This window comes from Protopterus annectens, chromosome 12.part0 (genome assembly GCF_019279795.1).
Source record: "Protopterus annectens isolate FY-2018-M chromosome 12.part0, PAN1.0, whole genome shotgun sequence".
NCBI classification, from domain to species: Eukaryota; Metazoa; Chordata; order Ceratodontiformes; family Protopteridae; genus Protopterus; species Protopterus annectens.
In genome coordinates, this window is record NC_056746.1 from 1,386,158,416 (window position 1) to 1,386,177,858 (window position 19,443).

Genomic DNA, 19,443 nt, shown 5'->3' on the forward strand with positions numbered 1-19,443 from the left:
TCCTAAATTTAACGGGCCTGGATGTTTGGCCCACATAGAAAGCCGAGCATGTACAAGTGGCAAGGTATATAACCCAATCCGATGAGCAGTTGGCAAAGAACTTTATATCATATACTTGACTGGTATTGCGACTGCTAAAAGTTTTTGTTTGGTTAAACCTATTACAATGAACACAATGACCGCAACTGAAACATCCCTGCAGTGTATCACCCGAAAGTGTAGATTGTTGAAATGGAACGGCTACCTGGGTACCCACCTTATAGTGATTAAAGTGGGACGCCGGGGTCCTACCTCTCCTAAAGCCAAATTGGCACCGGTCATCAATCAGAGTCCTAATTTTCTCATCGGCCAACAGGATGTTCCAGTTTTCCTGTACCACCTCTCAAAAAATACTGGTTGTTGCATCCATATGTAGTGATCATTCTGACAGGGGCTGACTCATTTGTGGATTTATGTTGGTATTGTAACAGTTCCTGTCTGGCCATACCACTAACCTCCCTGCAAGCCATAATGATTACCCCGGGTTTATGTCCATGTTCCTTAAACCTCCTGACCATATCAGCTTTATAATAATTGTGTTTGTCACTACCAGAACAAATGTGCTTCACTCTCATGAATTGAGATTTTGGTATATTACGAATGATGTGGTGGATGATGACTGGTCGCATGTAAAAGTGAGTTATATTCAGGGAATTTACGAAGCATCTGTGTGTCCAAAGTGCCATCCACATTCTTGGTAACCAAGACATCCAAAAATGTGATGTGGTTAAGATCTTGTTTACAGGTGAGGTAGTCAACAAATTCCCGTAAATACTCCAAATCAGCCTTCCATATAAGCCAACAGTCAACCAAATATCGGCGCCAGATGTCCATTTCTGGCAAATACAAATTGTGTAGGGGATCATGTATAAGGTGGTGTTCTATATAAGTCATAAATCTGCGAAAATGGGGGCAAAGGATGCCCCCATCGCCGTCCCCTTAGTTTGCAGAAAGCATTTGCCCTGGTAGTAAAAAACATTTTTGGTCAAGACATGTTCCGTCATGAGTATTAACAGAGTATTAAATCCTGGGGGATATAATTCGGCAACTCCCAACCAATACTCAATGGCCAAAAGGCCAGCCCAATGGGGAATATTGGTATAGAGAGAGGCCACATCCAGTGTACAAAGGAACCAATGTGATTCTACGTGGGCATCAGATAGTATTTGTAAAAATTCAGTGGTATCACGTATTCTAGATCTCACTAGAGGCAGCAGAGGTTTCAAGTATTAAGTCAGAAAAACAGCCAGTGGTTCATTCAGCGATCCCCTACCAGAAACAATCTGTTTACCCGGAGGATTGGTTAAAGATTTGTGAATTTTAGGTAACAGATAAAAATGTTGCCTTTTGGGATCTTTTATCATGAGATGTTTCGCAGTGTTTGATATAACCCCTTCATCCACAGCATTTTGAATGAAATCATTTATCTGGTGTTTAAATGAATTGGTGGGGTCCAAAGGCATAGACATGTAATATAAATGGTTGTTGAGTTGTTGTAAAGCCTCACTATTATATGTATCAAAGTCCATGACTACAGTGGCTCCCCTCTTGTCTGCTGTTACAGTGACTATGTTGGTATTAGACAAGTTCCATTAGTGCCCTTTGTTGAATCTTTGAGAGGTTATGAGGTTTGTTCTGTATTTCACCACAAGTGTGCAGATCTTTGAGAGCATTATGTAAAAATAATTGTACCACAGGATGCATGGGTGGCATGAAATTCGATCTTTGAAAATGAAATGCCTGTTCAACAGAACAAGTATCATTATTTTTTTCAAAAAATAGTTTTAAATTCAATGTTCTACCAAAAGAGTATGTCTGACACAAAATTATTTTCAGCAACAAAGAAAGCTGGTTTGGAAAAACAACTTAAGGAGCGTAAGTTACACAAATTCAATAGAGACCTTACGGATAATGACAAGGGTAGACCATTTGGTCCGTATAAAAGTGTCATTTTCTAAGGCTGGCCCCAAACCAAATAAAAGGAAATGCCCAAGGTCCGTATTAAAGAAAAACACTTTTTCCTCTACAGGCACTTCAGGGGATGAGTCCTCTTCCTACACTGACTCTGAATTAGCAGTAGGTAATAACCTCACCTACACCAAAACAGACTAATACCAGTACGGATTTCCCTTTAGGAAAATCAGTCACCGGGAGGGGGGGGGGGGGCGTAAACACAAGAAACGTAACAAATGTGGAGAGACTACTCCAAATCCTGAGCAACAAGTAGAATATAATGTACTCAATATTTCATCTTATGCTCTTACCCCTGTACAAATTGACCCCCTTAGTAAAGGCTTGCATTTTGTGCCAGCTTTCAACAACCATTTACATTACATGTCTATGCCATTGGACCCCACCAATACATTTAAATACCAGATAGAAGATTTCATTCAAAATGCTGTGGATGAAGGGGTTATACCCAACAACACTGTGAAACATCTCATGATAAAAGATCCCAAAAGCAACATTTTTATCTGTTACCTAAAATTCACAAATCTTTAACCAATCCTCTGGGTAGACCGATTGTTTCTGGTAGGGGATCGCTGAATGAACCACTGGCTGTTTTTTTGACTCAATATCTGAAACCTCTGCTGCCTCTAGTGAGATCTAGAATACGTGATACCACTGAATTTTTACAAATACTATCTGATGGCCCAGGTAGAATCACATTGGTTCCTTTGTACACTGAATGTGGCCTCTCTCTATACCAATATTCTCCATTGGGCTGGCCTTTTGGCCATTGAGTATTGGTTGGTAGTTGCCGAATTATATCCCCCAGGATTTAATACTCTGTTAATACTCATGACGGAACATGTCTTGACCAAAAATGTTTTTTACTACCAGGACAAATGCTTTCTGCAGACTAAGGGGATGGCGATGGGGGCATCCTTTGCCCCGATTTACTCCAATTTATTTATGGCTTTTATAGAAGAGCACCTTATATATGATCCCCTACACAATTTGTATTTGCCAGAAATGGACATCTGGCGCTGATATTTGGATGACTGTTGGCTTATATGGAAGGCTGATTTGGAGTATTTATGGGAATTTGTTGACTACCTCAATGGGAATAAATGGGGTATTGAGTTCACCTGTACACAAGATCTTAACCACATTACCTTTTTGGATGTCGTTACCAAGAATGTGGATGGCACTTTGGACACGGGTGTTTCGTAAATTCCCTGAATATAACTCACTTTTACATGTGACCAGTCATCATCCGCCACGTCATTAGTAATATACCAAAATCTCAATTCATGAGAGTGAAGCGCATTTGTTCTGGTAGTGACAAACATAATTATTATAAATCTGATATGGTCCGGAGGTTTAAGGAACGTGGATATAAACCCGGGTAATCACTATGGCTTGCAGGGAGGTTAGTGGTATGGCCATACAGGAACTGTTACAATAGCAACATAAATCCACAAATGAGTCTGCCTCTATCAGAATGATCACTACATATGGACGCAACACCAGTATTTTTTGTGAGGTGGTACAGGAAAATTGGAACATCCTGTTGGCCGATGAGAAAATTAGGACTCTGATTGATGACCAGTGCCGATTTGGCTTTAGGGAGGTAGGACCCTGGCGTCCCACTTTAATCACTATAAGGTGGGTACCCAGGTAGCCGTTCCATTTCAACAATCTACACTTTCGGGTGATACACTGCAGGGATGTTTCAGTTACGTTCATTGTGTTCATTGCAATAGGTTTAACCAAACAAAAACTTTTAGCAGTCGCAATACCAGTCAAGTATATGATATAAAATTCTTTGCCAACTGCTCATCGGATTGGGTTATATACCTTGCCACTTGTATATGCTCTGCTTTCTATGTGGGCCAAACATCCAGGTCCGTTAAATTTAGGACCAGTAAACACATGAGTGACATCAAACTTAAAAAGCAGACAAATGCATTATATAAGCATTATGAGTAGGAAGGGACTTTCATTTTTGAACACCAGGACCAAAACTGTACTGTAAGAAAGGGTTCTTGTACAATGTCAAACATCCCTCTGCAACTTTTAGTTTTACGGTTATTGACATTAAGGGAGACGGAACAAATAAGAGTGGCTGGCACAACATACTGAACAATAAAGAAAAAAGATGGATAATTACATTGGGGGGGTTAATTCCTCCAGGATTAAATGAATTGTGAACAGCCAATGATTTTCTTGTTTCTATATGGGTGTGTGTATATAAGGAGTGCCTTGTTATTTCTATGGTTACACTGAGGAAGACTTGAACCTAATGCCGAAACCGGTCTGCTTGTGATAACTTTATAATAAAAGTTGCACTTTTTTACACCTTGGTGCTGGCTGTTTTGATTTTGGATTACTGTATCTCTAAGCCGTGCACTGCTGCACTTGCAGGGGAACATTCTGGCCAACTTTAACCAAGCCATTAACCTGCCAGTTTTCTTCCCAGACTTTACAAATAAAGGAGAACATATGCTGCACTTGCTGGACGTTTCTACCCACACAGAACAAAAGAAATTAGAAAGACCAGCTGTTTGTTTCCTTTGCACACAAGTTGGGCGAATCAGTTACAAAGGTAAATCTGGCTAGATGGCTGACTAATTGGATTTCATTTGTCGACAACAACATGAATTTCACCTTACCTAAACCACTAAAGGCTCATTCAACTAGATCTTTGGCTACTTCCACTGTATTCCAGACTAGAGCATCCATGTATGATATATGCGCAGTTACAACTTGGTCAACTCCTCGTACCTTTATTACTCATGCCAAGCTAGGTCTGGTCTCGAGGGGAAGAAGCAGCCTTTGGCTCAGCTGTTCTCAGGAATGTCCTTCCTTAGAGTCCTTCAAGGAATTTAGGTAGCTGGGGACTCTGTCCCATCTGTTGAGAAATGAATAAAAATTGACAACTTCAGATAAAGAAGTTGTGTACTTGTCATAATGTTCCATCTGTGCTGTCCATTTTCCTTCTTCCTCAACTTCCCATCCTCCATCCCCCTCATGTTCTCACACATGACTTCTACAGGAATGGAACTCTTAGGGACACCATATGTCCTTTGTGTTGAACTCCAGTTATGGCATTTCCTTTATAGTTTCTCTCTCAGGCTGTAAATACTATCTAAGGGGCATTGGGTTTAGTGCATTATGAGTAGGAAGGGACCTCAAGAGAGTTTGCTGGTGGCCACGAGCAAGTGTACTGGCTGAGTTGGATCAGAGTGTTGGATCTGAATCCATCTGTTGAGGAAGAATGAAAATGGATAACGCAGATGGAATGTTATGTTAAGTACATAATATGGTGCACTTCTACACAGCACGACTGAGACGTAGAGAGGAAGAAAGTGTGTTCCTTCAAGTTGCTGTAACTGCTGCACTACTGCATGTTAACTTAATATAAAAATATAACCCTGAAGATGTCACTGTTTTGGAGCATTTCTCCCTAAGCTTTCACGTAAAGGTCATTGTGTAGCTTGACATCATAGTTAAAAGAAAGCTGACAGTTGACCACATGGTTTTAGCTTATTTTTCTTCGAAATGGCTGCCAATTCCACATCTGAACTCTTTTCTCCATTTTCATTTTAAGAACACCAGGACCAAAACTGTACTGTAAGAAAAGGTTCTTGTACAATGTGCATTAGTCCTGCCCCTTCTAGAGCAGAACATAAGGGAATTTTTATGAAGATGACTTTGGTAAAAACGTAAGCTGTTGTCAGCTTTGGAATTTTGTTTCCTTTGTCTATAGGCGTATTCTCATTTCCTCTTGCTTTGTATTTTTGCTAGCTAGGGTGAAGAAACCTTTATAACCCCATGATAGCTGGGCATCAGAGGTGATAAAACTGGGCATCAGAGGTGATAAAACTGGGCATGAAGTAACACTCCTCCTTAGGAACTCAATATCTAGTATGCTTATTTCCTTGGCAGAGTTGTTTACAGTCTGCAGCAGTTCCTGAATATATGTTATAAATAATTTCCTTACTAATGTGAAATCAGTATTCCAGTTTTCTGGTAAATTCAAGTCCCAACTGTTTTCTCTCTGGCATTTTCCTGTAAGGAATGTTGAGGTAATCAGCACTAGACTTTGGTCTATAGAATACTACAATTGTAGTGCGTTTCAGGATTGTCTTGACCCCTCTACATTTTTATTAGAATGTCTGTTACAGGAAAAAAAATTAAACTTTGACAAAATTGGTTTCCAATAAGTGTTCTTTAACCATGTTGGACACCATTTCCACAGTGCATATCATTAGTAGACGGGTGTACATAACTTTTGTCATGCTGCTCCACCTGCAGCTTGTTTGGGACCTCCAAGAGCATGAGTGATTTTCTTCTTACAAGTCTCTGCAGGTATATGATGCACAAAACTACAGTGACTGTGGGCAGAAAAATAGCCCCACTGGGATTTTATGGGGAACATGTACTTTTTAATTTCTAAAAAAGGTCAGTATTCAGTCTCTCCTAATGTAGCTTTAACAGTTGTCATATTTTCTATGCAGTGTATTGCCCAGTGGTCCTGTCCTCGTGGTGTCTGTTGAGCTGTTCTAACTTGAAGTAGGTCTCTCTAGTGCCTTGTGAGCTGTTTACTTTAATAAACTGACATGAGTCAATTGTATCGGAAGGTCTTAGTGTTGGTGATGTGGTGATTTGTACTATTTTACTGAACTTATTCTGTTTCCTTTCTCCTTCTGCAGTTGGTGAGAATAGCTAAAGTTTTGGGCACAGAAGACCTGTACGATTATATTGACAAGTACAACATTGAGTTGGATCCACGGTTTAATGACATTCTTGGCAGGTAACCATCAGATTTCTTGTATTGTTTGTACATGTATATTCTTAAATTGTTTAGAATATATTGAACTTTGGTTTTGAAGAAAGATGTTTCTTCAGTGCTAACATGGCAGTCTTCAAAATCTATAAATATTTAATGGGAAGGCCTTCTGTAGTTGGTAACTGTTGGGATTGTTCTCGTATCCTTAGGTTGGTGCTTTTTTATTGTCATCTCACACTTGACCATCCACTCACTAATGAGCCACACATGATAGTCATTCTTAGACCATTTCCATAGCATATGTCCATTTTGTATTTCCCATGATGTCATATTTAAACAGTAATTCAAAGTGTTGTCTTGTATTTCTTCAAAAAGAACCATTTTAACATATCGATTCATAGGTGTGTACTAGGCTAATGGCCCTGGAGCTGTTACAAGCCTAGCCCATAGGATTACCCTGGCATTGTGCCACCCAACCTTAGTTTCTAGTGCGTCTGTCGAGTAGAGCCACTGGAGTGATCCCTGGGGTGAATTTTCTATTTCCCATCCACTCATCAAGATTTCTGTTGAAGAGGGCCAAGTGAGGTGCTCTGCTTGACATGTATGGGAAGTCTATTCCATAGCATGGGCAGTCTCTGGGTTATGAACCTGTCCCTCCAGCATGTTCTTTTGGTTGAGGTTGAGGTCTCTGGAGCGTGTGGTGCGGAGAGATTCGGATTTCTTTAGATATAGCATTTCTAACAGAGCTGGGTCAGACATGGCTTTGCAAGTCGAGCAGAGATCACCTCTTAAGTAGGTAATATAAGACAGAGAATAGTCAGAGTTTTTTTGAGTTTGTCCATATAGGACAAGTGTTTAAGGCCTAGGATCCTCTTTGTGAGGAACTTTTGCGGCCTCTCCAGTTGTTGCATGTGTCTAGTGAGGTACATGCCAAATGGGGCATTGTACTTGATCCTTGGCCTAATGAGAGAAGAGTCGAGGGAGATAATGACCTCTTTCTTCCTGGATGCAAAACCCTTAGTAATTAAGTGCCACATAGAAGGACTTTCTGACCACAATGGCAACGTGGTGGTCAAAAGAGAGGTTGCTGTCAACCTGTGTTCCCATATCTCTTATATAATGCCTTCTGTGTTCAGTGGACTACCATCAATGTGGTAATTCAAGGGAACTGGGTTTTTCCCAAAGGGGATGAAGACACATTTTTGGCATTGAGCTTAAGGCCATGGTTCTGACACCAGTCATTGGTCTCATTGAGGCCTTTCTGTAGGATGTCAACATCACTTGGGGAGTTAATAGCTCCCAACTTGCAATCATCTGTGAACTTTGTCAACCAGAGTCCCTTTGTGTTGGCCTGGACTTCAGAGAAGTAGATACCAAACAGGAGAGGACCCAGGACCAAACCCCGTGGGACTCCACTCGTGACTGGTCGGCAGTCTGACTTGGAGTCAGCTATTTTCACACTGTGGGTTCTATCTGTGAGCCAGTTTGCAAACCACCTAGTGATGTAGAGGTTGATGCATAGCTTAGTAAGTTTTTCTATGATTCCTGAGTGGGGAATGGTATCAAAGGCCTTGGCCAGATCAAGGTTGGCTGTATGAACCACCTTGCCTTCATCCACAGCTCTGTGACTGACTCAAAGAAATCGACCAAGTTGAGCAGGCATGATCTACCCTTCACAAAATCAAACTGGGTAGGATCCAGAGTTTGGAGATTCCCTATATCTTTGTTGGGTCCATGATGATGCGTTCCATAGCTTTGCATATCAGACTCCTCAGGCTAATGGGGCGGTAGTTCCCAGGGTTTGTAGTCACTCCTCCTTTGTGGAGAGTTATGACTGTAGCAGTGCGACATTCAGTAGGGACAAAGCCTGAGGTGGGGCTATGCTTGATCAGGGCACACAAGTGAGGTGCCAATTCACTCAGTAGTTCATGTAGAACACAGCCAGGGATACTGTCAGGTCCCATAGAAACTGTATTCTTGGCCTTGGACAGTGCTGTTTTAACCTTTGCAGCAGTAATACTGGGTGCCTGGCAATCTATTTGTATTGTGATTGGTCCTTTGAGGGGGGGGGGGGTAAAGTTAGCACTGAATCTGTTGGCTCGGTATAGGAGGTATCATTGTACAGTAGCTCAGAGCAAATCTGGGTATTGCCATGGAGATTCTTTACATCACTCTAGAAAGCCTTGTGGTTGTCTTTACCATCTGCTGCAATTCTGTTTTCATAGTTGGCTTTAGATGATTTGATGAGGATCTCAACCTTTAGTTGAGGCTGATAAGGGAGTTTTTCCAGTCTTGGGACTTCACCTTATTCTGCATCAGTTTCCTCCTCCTGTTGTAGAGTTTGTTTATGGCAGGGGACCACCAGATTGGCTTCTTTTTTTTATTTTTTGAGGAGGGCGTCTTAGTTCTGTTGGGTATAGCGAGATCCATGCATTTGTGTATGTGTTCGTACAGTGCATTGTTGTATGATTTGACAGTCATGCAACTATTCTCCATTTGCATGGGTGCCGTGAAGTTAGCCACCTCTGTTTTTAGGAGCCCAAAGTTAGCTTTGGAGAAGTTTTTCATGGTGGTTACCTTTGTTGAGGGGTGGCGGGGATGTGGATTTCCAAGGTGATTAGCTTGTGATCGGATCTAACCAGGGAGGAGTTGACTATTGGTGTAGAGCAACAGTCTCCCATGTTAGTAATGACCAGGTCAAGGATGTTGCTACCTCTAGTGAGGGTAAGAACGAGCTGGTCCAGGGCATTGGAATTAATGAATTCCAGAAAGGGCTGGGCAAGTGTATTGGTACATGAGTAGTTTTACCAGTTAATGGAGGGGTAGTTGAAGTCACCCAGTATGAGAGTGTTAGGTTGGACCCTAATATTCTCCAGGGTGCTTAGGAATGTGGAGTGTGAATTTAGGGACATGGTTGGGGACCCTATAGGCTATGACCTGAATTGCTGTCTTTACCCAATGTTAGCTGCACCTGAAGTATCTCAGATGCTTTATGTTGGGCTACCAGTCACCACCGCCTTTGGAGCTTCGGTCCAAGTTTTGGGGCCGAAAGGTGTGGAATGAGTTGTAGCCTTGTTGGTGCAAGGGTGCTTTCTGCTGCCCTGTACAGGTCTCTGTTACAGCACAAATGTCGATGATCTCCATTTTAAGGTGTATTTCGAACGAGTGTATTTAGAGATTGACTTCTAACGAGTAGCATGACCCTCAAATTGCATTTGTTTGTAGCTGTTATGGTGGTAATTTGGTCTTTGGAACACCGCCTAAAAAAGGCACTGTAGTGGTGGCAAGAGTCTTGGCCAGCATCCGGAAGGCCAGGGGTGACAGAAGCATCGAGGTTTGTCATGTCATCCCAGGCAGACAGATACTGGATCCCCTTAGAATGACACCAGAAACTTAGCCAATTGTTGAAATCAATTATTTTCTGTTTGTTCTGTGGTTATCATTCTGGGTGATGGTAGGATGCTGCTCAGAGCTAGGGTCATACCCGCCTGGGCTACATAATCCGAGAGCTCCTCCATGCCTTTCTTCATGTAGTTAAGGGAGGTACGTCTCGGGTCATTCACATCCACATGTACAATGACTGAGTCATATTTGTACCTGTTGTTGAGGGACTTGAGTGCGTGCATTATGTGGAGGATCCTGGCGCCTGACAGGCAGCTGTTACTTTCTCCTTATTCAACCTAGTGAGTGGGACATCAGTGTGCCTCACTATCGAGTCACCTATGACTAGTTTGTTGGGCATGCTGTTTTGCCTTGGGGGCTTTGGTTGAGTGGCACACTGTTTAGGAGAGTTGTGTCTCGTGATTAGTTTGTTGTGGTGGTCAAGTGCGTTCCTGCCTTGGAGGTCTCTGCTGTTTGGATAGATTTTTGAGAGCCTCCGTGAAGGTGGGTGTGTGGTTTGTGTTTTTATGTGAAGGCAATGCTGGTGTGTGTTCTGGAGGGCTGTTTTCCATGTGGTGTGGTGCAAGTGTTGACCTTACCCGTCTCCTCTTGACTAGCTGTTCTGGTCATGGCTGGAGAGTGAGTGGCTTCCAATTTGGATATACAAGTGCATCTCTCACAAGTCTGAATGTTGGTGGGGGTAAGAGGAGATGGTTGTCTGTGTACATGAGGCAGTTGCTACATTGCCTCAGGATGCCCAGGTTCACCAGGTTAATAGGTGAAAGCACAGGGAACTGACCTTTAGACATTTCTGGAGGGGTGGGCATTAATAAGTACTGGAGCTGTTTCCTTGTAGGACGTTTAGTGCTGGTAACACTTGTGTACTACAGTAATTGCTACAGGAAGTCTGGTAAAGTGCTTAACTAACAAGCTAGTAAAAGTGCAGGAGAGGAGAGAACTAGCAGATCTAAGGGAAAAATTGAAGAGCAGACTTTGGCACTGCTCAGCAGCTTACAAACAGTTTTGGATACAGCAAATCTGTATCTGGACTAGATTAGTTACAGGAAAGGTGGGAAACAAGTGCAGATGTGGTCTTTTAAACCAGAAAGTTGAAAGAGATGGAAAAACTGCCCAACTGTCAACAATTTCTAGGCCAAAAACCACTCCTCTTTTGGTAGATAGGCTACCTAGTACTTACCACGCTCACTGATGAGCTTAGAAGGCTTCCCTACAGCACAGAAAGGCTTGGGCAGCTCAGAAGCTTACCAACAATCCTGGATACAGCAACTGTGCATCTGGACTAGACTAGTTACAGGAAAGGCGGGAAATGAGCGCAAATGCAGGCTTTTAAACCAGAAAGTTGAAAGAGATGGAAAAAACTACCCAAACGGCCAGTAAGCTACAATTTCTGGGCCAGGAACCACTCCTCTTGTGGCAGATAGGCTACCTAGTGCTTACCACTCCCACTGATAAGCTAGAAGGCTTCCCTCCAGCACAGAAAGGCTTGGGGGGGGGGGGCTCAGAAGCTTACCAATAGTCCTGGATACAGCAAATCTGTAGCTGGTGTAGACTAGTTACAGGAAAAGGCAAGAAAGCTTAGAATATCCATATATATATATATATATATATATATATATATATATATATATATTTTTTTTATATATATATATATATATATATATATATATATATATAGAGAGAGAGAGAGAGAGAGAGAGAGAGAAAAGCAGCTAAAAACAGTAAATACAATTCAAATGCAGTGCAGGCTAGCACACCTGAGTGTGTACCAATATTACGGCAAGTACAGTTTAAATAATTGCAATTAAATTAACAAATAACTAAAAACAAGTGCAAAAGGAAGTAAATTAGAAGGCTACTAACAAGCAGTAATAAGTGCAGAGTAAGAGCAACTCAACAGATAGCGTGCAGAACAGCAAACTAAGACAGTTACAGTAAGAGCTGAATAAAGTATGTGTATACATCTGTATGTGTATATATATTAGCAAACTAAGACAGTTACAGTAAGAACAGCTGAATAAAGTATGTGTATACATCTGTGTGTGTGTGTGTGTATATATATATATATATATATATATATATATATTAGCAAACTAAGACAGTTACAGTAAGAACAGCTGAATAAAGTATGTGTATACATCTGTGTGTGTGTGTGTGTGTATATATATATATATATATATATATATATATATATATATATATATATATATATATTTATATTAGCAAACTAAGACAGTTACAGTAAGAACAGCTGAATAAAGTATGTGTATACATCTGTGTGTGTGTGTATATGTATATATATATATATATATATATATATATATATATATATATATTTGTTTTTTGTTTTTTTTTTTGTTTTTTGTTTTTTTGAGGGAGGGAATAGGTTTAAGAGGCTACGGGGATTGTCGTTCCCAAATTCTCTGTGTACACAGTGAGTACAGCTGAAGAGATGGGACTAGCAGGAGTGCCTGAAATCAGAATATGATCTCACTGCACTCAGTTAATGAGATGGGCCCAGAAGGAGTATCCAAATACAAATTTACAAGAGGGGTGGGCAATTTCAAAGCCACCAAGATTAACACCAAACAAGAACAGGGAGGGTGAAGAATTAACTGTAGAGAGTCCACAATATTCAATTCAGTTAATATTCAGTGAAAAATAAACAATAAAATGCTGTACTATATGAAAAAGTGCAGATAAATGTACTTAAATTCACTTATACGTCCAGTTGATTGCAGGTAGATCTTAGCCAGACAAAGCTCAGATATTAGGACAGTTGAGGATGTCCTGGATCATAGGGAGCCACTAAACGTCTCAGATGTCTGCTTCTCATGGCTTGCCAACTAGTTTAATAAATGTTTACCCTACTCTAATATCTGTAGAATGTGTCCAGTAGGACTACATAGATCCAGTAGAATCAATTTCCAAATAGCCTCATTGACCTCTGTCACTCATAGCAAACACTTGGAATTTTGAAGCCAAGAAATAAACTCAGTTCTGGGAAGAGAATACTTTCTTGCCATACTCCTTACCCATGATCTCTGCTGGCACACACTCAAATAAGGGCCCAGCAATATTTGGACATGGCCTTTTCCAGTTATCCAGAACAGTCTTGGTGTAGATGTATAAATGCCGTACTCACTAGGTGTAGTAGTGTTATACTAAGGCCATTCTAACCATTGACTGGCATTGGACCTTTGATGATCACTTGAAATCAGGTTTTGCAAATGCTTACCTAATAGTTCGTAATTTACATCCTTTTCTGTGTCTGTTATCTTGTGATGGTCCAAAACCGGCCTCCAGGAATTGCAAGATTCTGAGAGTACTGATGGAAGAAACTTAGCCCACTTAATTTTGAGGAGGCTCCCAGATGAAAGATCCAAGATTTTGCACATTGAGATGTGAATCCTTCAGCAAGTTGATTTGAGAAGGCGAGTAAACATGTTGGCAGGTAATCTTAGGCCAAAGGGCTAACCCCCATTTTATTGAAAAAGTCTAATCACATTTGCAAACCATTTTGTGGCCATCAGGAATAGTGTGAATCCTTGGCAAATCCCACATTGCAAAAATATTTTTCCCATAATCCATTTATCTAATCCAATTACTGCATAGAAACTTTCATGTATACACTTAAAGCCCTTAAGTCATTTTGTGTAGAAGGCAGTATTTCAGGTTTGCCATATGATATTCTCACGAGAGTCCATCATTTTGCCTGGGGAAAGAGGAAACATTTTTCCGGACCTGTTTAATGTAATACCATGAGAGCCTTTCAGAGGCCTTTCTCTGTCTGTGTTAGGGAATTTTTCCCCTTGTAGCCTTTCACAGTAAGCCCATGATCAGATACAGTGAGGTGGTGTACAAGAGATGAAGATGATGCAGTCAGCAGAGACTAAATTTGATATTTTACCTTTAAAGTGCTTATTCAAAGGATCGTGTACAGTTTATTGTCTACATTTAGGGCTGAAATAGGGATGGTAATCCATAGTATCCCATGGTTGTGTTATGATACACATAGGGTTTCCTTATTTTGAGGCAGGGAGACCTTTTAGACGAAGGTATATTATTACAGACTTGTCAGTAAGAGGGGACAGTATAGAACCCTGTCAAAGTTATTCATACGTGCTGCTTTGTCTCTGTTTAGGATCATATGCTTTGCTGTGGTTCTTCATATTAAAGTATTTTCCAGCTATTGTTTACTGTGTGACAAAAGTGTCTATTTCATTGGACAAGTAATCTTTTAACATGTCAATTTTATCTCGACTTTCAGCTTTGTAGGAAGTAAAACGCATTGTTACATTTGGAAGGTTTTCTTAATGGTGAAAGGGATCTCCCAAAGACTGTTCTCTGCAGATGTTCTTCTATTCATATGTTGCAGTATTCAGTAATAATGTCTCCCCCACTGGCTGACTCGTACGTCCAGCCAGTATCTAAAAGTCGAAAGCTACTATAGAGTATATGCGACATTGCACATAGTTCTGGTCCTACGTCAGTCATAAAATGACATTGGATATAAATCTGATGTCGGCACGTACCAAGCCTCGGAACTTTTCTGCTGACAGTCAGATTGTCTTCTCCAGTCATTGTTCATCAGAGAAGTTGCGGATTCCGATCAGACTAGTGCCCCATTGGATTTTTTCTTATTGCTTTACTTGCTACTGTTATCGTTGAGGTTACATGTCAGCTAGGAAGGGCAAGTGTTGGTGTGGAAGGCAGATTCCACCTAAAGACTCCCATGACCTTTGCCCCTTTTGCCTAGGCCCTGACCTCGACCTTACCTCTTGCTTGATTTGCAAGGCCTTTGTCCCCAAGACCTTGTGTAGTCGTTTAGCTTCTCTTAATTTGTACCTAGAAAACCAGCACCTTAAGCACCTAACATGCGATATGGAAAGTACGTCTGGTCCTTCAGGTGAGCTGCTAATTAAAAAGGCCAAGAAATCTAGGCCTGACTTGCTCACTGCTCCTCCTGTTCTGGACGTCTCTTCTGTGGCTGTTGGCCTGGAGACCGTTTAGGAGTGTGTAGGTGAATCTTCCACGGGTACCGGTGTGGAAGCTGTAAAGGATCCTACTAGCATGTCCTCTGGGGATCTGCAAACGTCCACTCCAGATGTAAGGGGGAACCCAGCCTCACTGTTACTGAAGGCCTGCATGGCATTCTGCAAATCATTGTTCAGGATATCCCTTCTAATATGGTATAGGCTGATGTCTGGTCCCCTGTTCTTCCAACACATGGATGTTTCACATAAGCTGAAAACTAAGCATGCTTCTCCTGCCTCCCAAGAACAGTGTGCTGATAGTAAAGTCTACTCCCAACAGCTCTTCAATGTTTTATGGCCCTGAGACAGTCTTCAGGGCGCTCTCTCCCTTGTCTTTCCTTTTCTCCTATGCCACATGAGGATTTCTGTGGAGGTTTCATCAGATGGAGATGATTCATCTGGGGCTGAGTCTTTGGCATATTCAGCCTAAATTTCATCACCTTTAGGATATGTTTCCCCAGAAGAGGAATCAAATGGCACAGATTCACCAGGAGAGGAAATTTTCTTTGGAGAAACCTTTGTTAAAATGAGGGTGTTTTTTTTAAATGGGATTGCTTTCGGGTGTCAGACATCCAGAAAAGGTATGACCGTTTGCTTATGGATTCCCTTTTCCCGTCTGCCATACCCCCTATTCTGTTTGCCTTTTTAGATGTTTTTTCAGCAGCCTCTAAGTGCCCAGACTCTCATTCTCTTGCCCCTGAAAGACCAGACAGGTTCTGTAAGGTGCCAGAGGATTCCATATTCCTGTTTAAAAGTCCCTCTGCAGACCCTGCAACAGTTTGTTTGCTGACAAGGCCTCCAAGATGTTGCCGTCCACTTCCTTTCTCCCATTGGACAAGGAGAGTAAAGTTATGGAGAGGGTAGGGAAGAAAGTTTATAGTCCAGCAACTCTGTCATTCAGAGCCATAAATTACCATACCCGTATGGCTAAATATTCTTTGGCCCCTTCTCTCGGATGAATGGAAGTTACTTTCAGGGCTTCCAGGTTCTCCTACAAAGGCTGTTATCCTCCATTCTGAACTCTTTTGCTTAAGTTGCATGGCATTCCATTTCGTGTAGCTACGATGCTGTGGAGGCATCAGCCAGAGCAGCTGCTTCTAGTTCCATTCTCAGGAGGTACTGCTGGCTCAGACTTCATTACAAGAAAAGGGCAAAGAGCTGCAGGACCTTACACACATTTTTGTGCCCCCAATTCTAGATTTCAGATTAACTACCCCTCTAAAACACACTTTGTTAGGAAACCTTACAGATCCCAGTCTTCCAAGGTAAGAGAGATACTAGGAAGCAATTTTCATCAAAATCTTCCACATCTCCTGTTGCTCAGAAGCAGCCCTTTCAGGCTAAGCCAGGTAGTCTGTGATTGCCTATTCCCTGGAAGGCAGACTCCTCTTTCCCTTTCTCTGCTTGGAAATCATTCACCCAGGACTCTCTGGGTCCTCTCCATTATCCTTCAAGGTGTGGAAAACTCTCCTTTCTTTCAGGGGTATGCCACAACCCCCAAAAGAACTGGATTTCTTTCCCAAAGTCATTTTCAGTTTTCTCTCTCAGGATATCATTCAGGAGGTGCCACCTTCTCAAATAGGGAAAGGGTTCTACTCCAGGATGTTCCTGCTCCCCAGGAAGGATGGTCCCTGGAGGCCCATCCTAGACTTATCCCACCTAAATACATTCCTGAAGGTTCCCACCTTTCACATGCTATCCTTGGCCACTCTTCTCCTCAGCCTTCCACAGGCCTACATGGTGTGTCTGGACATCAAGGATGCTTATCTCCACATACCCATTCACCCTCTGTTCAGGAAGGATCTTCGCTTTACTAATACTTCCTCACATTTTCAATTCTTTGCCTTGCCTTTTGGATTGTCTGTGGCCCCAGTGGTCTTCACAAAATGCTTAGCTCCTGTCATAGCCTTTTGCAGACTAAGGGGTATCCAGATTTTCCTGTACCTGGACGATCTTCTCCAGGCACCCTCCGAGAGAATCTACTCTTCAGGGTGTCACTGCTGGAGGGTGTAGGATTCACCATCAACTATCAAAAACCTACCCTGGTTCCTTCACAACACCATGTCTTCCTAGGATGCAGAATCCAGACATAATGTTGGCTTCCTTACCACCCGAAAAGGTTGTCTGTCATAACCTACTTCCAGGCCCTCTTGCCTCGTCCATACCTGACTGCCAAGGAGTCTTTCTGCCTCTCTGGCTTTATGGCATCCACCTTTCCCATACTACCACTAGCCAAGTTGCATATGAGGAAATTCCAGTGGTACCGCAGGTCAATTTGGGCCCAGCATGCCCATCCACTGGGGTTTGTGATACCCCTTCTCCCCTGCTTAAAAAGGAACTAAACTAGTGGATTCAGCAGGTTACCTTGGCTTCCTGGAAGGTAAAAGGCATGTCCCACTCCCAAAAGAGGAAGAACATAAATATAAGAGACAAGAGCCATGATTTTCGCTCTACAAATCTTTTAACCTTTTCTTCCAGGTGCCCTGAAGTGGTTTACACACACTACCACAGTGCTTTGGTATGTCAACAAGCAGGAAACCAAATATAGTCTCCTGTGCAAACTGACTCTCCAAGCTTGTGAGTTAGTACCGAGTCAACTCACCCTTCAAGCCGTTTATATTCCTTCCACTCAAAATGTTTTGGCAGACACATTGAGCAGGTCCCTGACTCAATCCCACAAATGGATGTTACACAGGGATGTATTTCTGGACATAGTCCATCACTGTGGTACCTTCAGGTAGATCTCTCTGCCTCTGCCATGAATAGACAACTTTCAAAGTTTTGTGGCAGAGTTCCCAGTCTTCTGGCATAAAAGATGGATGCCCTGTCCTCCTCTTGGAAAGGGATGTTTCTATATCCATTCCCCCCTTCCCACTTTTCCAAAAGGTCCTGCTGCATATTAAACGGAAGCAACCAAAACTTTTGTTGATCTCCTTTTGGCTAAGACAGCATTGTTTTCCCCCTTCTCCTGCATTTAGCTAAGGGCATGTCATCAAAAGTTACCTCAGAGTGGACCTGCTCACACAGGACAAGGGAGATCTCTAATACACCCACAGATGTCAACCCTGCAAACCGACTCTGTGGGTGATAGGGTTTTGATTTCTTTCAGACGCTTTTTCTCTGAGAATGTGTTGCAGGTTCTGCAGGAGGCCAGAAAACCCAATACTGGGAAGCTATATTTCCAAATGGAAAAAGGTTTTCCATCTGCTGTCTTTCTAAGGACCTGCAGCCACTGCTGGTGGATGTTCCAGTGGACGTTCTTAATGTTTCACTGTTGCAGTCATTACATTTGGGTAATCTGCTGGCAGGTTGCCCTCAGTCGGCCTGAATTCCAAAGTCTTGGGTCCTGCGTCGGTTGCTGTCTTTTCCATGTCGTCAGGTTGTCAGGGGTATAAAACATAAAGCCGATGCCATTTTCTTTAGTCTTTCTTGCCGCGCAGTGCCGGAAGCAGAAGCATTTCGCAAGTGCAGGTCGGCCGACTACTGAAATATTTGAGTTTGAGTTTCAGAACTCCCCGTTGAGGAAACTTTTTTCTTGCTTTTTACCGATGTCAGAAAAAGTTAATAATTGTATTACTTGTGGAAAACAAATACCTCGTAAGGATTTCCATTTATACTGCATTCCTTGCCTAGGCCCTGATCACAGCGTGCCTGGCTGTCTGTCTTGTGCTAGATTTAAGCAATGCACTATTAAGCGTCCTTATATTTTGCATCAAAGTATTTTGGAAACAGATTTAACTACCCAGAAATGTTGTTGGATAGTAATCAGACTACCGGAGTACATAAAAAACGCAAAGAAAAGGACAGAGAAAGGCAGTCGAGATCCAAAACAGACGACAAAGCTTCTCCTAAGCCAGTCGCCGGTTTGCCAGTACTCAGTGAGGCGCTTTCGCAGCCCCTGATGCCCGCTACCTTCGAGTCGCAGGCCTCTTCCGACACCCATGTGGAGTCTGGCATGCCGCAAGATACTCAAGGTATTGGACCGACGGATATATCTCCCTCGGATGGGTCCGGAGCCGCTGAGCAGGTACTGGCTTCTGAGGGTGTATTCAGACCTCAACATTTGTATATCAAAACGATGAAAGCTGCAAAGCCAAAGACAAAAGCAACTTCTAAAACTAAAAAGACATATGAGCCACGTGCACAGGCCTCCATGCCTAAAAAACAGATGAGATAAGATAAGAGGCCTAGGCAAGACACCGATTATGAATCTTCAGATCAGGTTTCTAT

The 19,443-nt window shown here is 42.2% G+C and overlaps 1 protein-coding gene across 1 annotated transcript in view; it reads left to right on the plus strand.

The window, feature by feature from the left end:
- The window catches only part of CSNK2A1 (casein kinase 2 alpha 1), a 1,738,971-nt gene that overhangs the window by 1,457,808 nt on the left and 261,720 nt on the right, over positions 1 to 19,443 (plus strand). Inside the window, exon 11 of the mRNA XM_044090445.1 lies at positions 6,702 to 6,802. Coding sequence (XP_043946380.1) covers positions 6,702 to 6,802 — 101 coding nt within the window. The remainder of the gene's footprint in view (positions 1 to 6,701; positions 6,803 to 19,443) is intronic.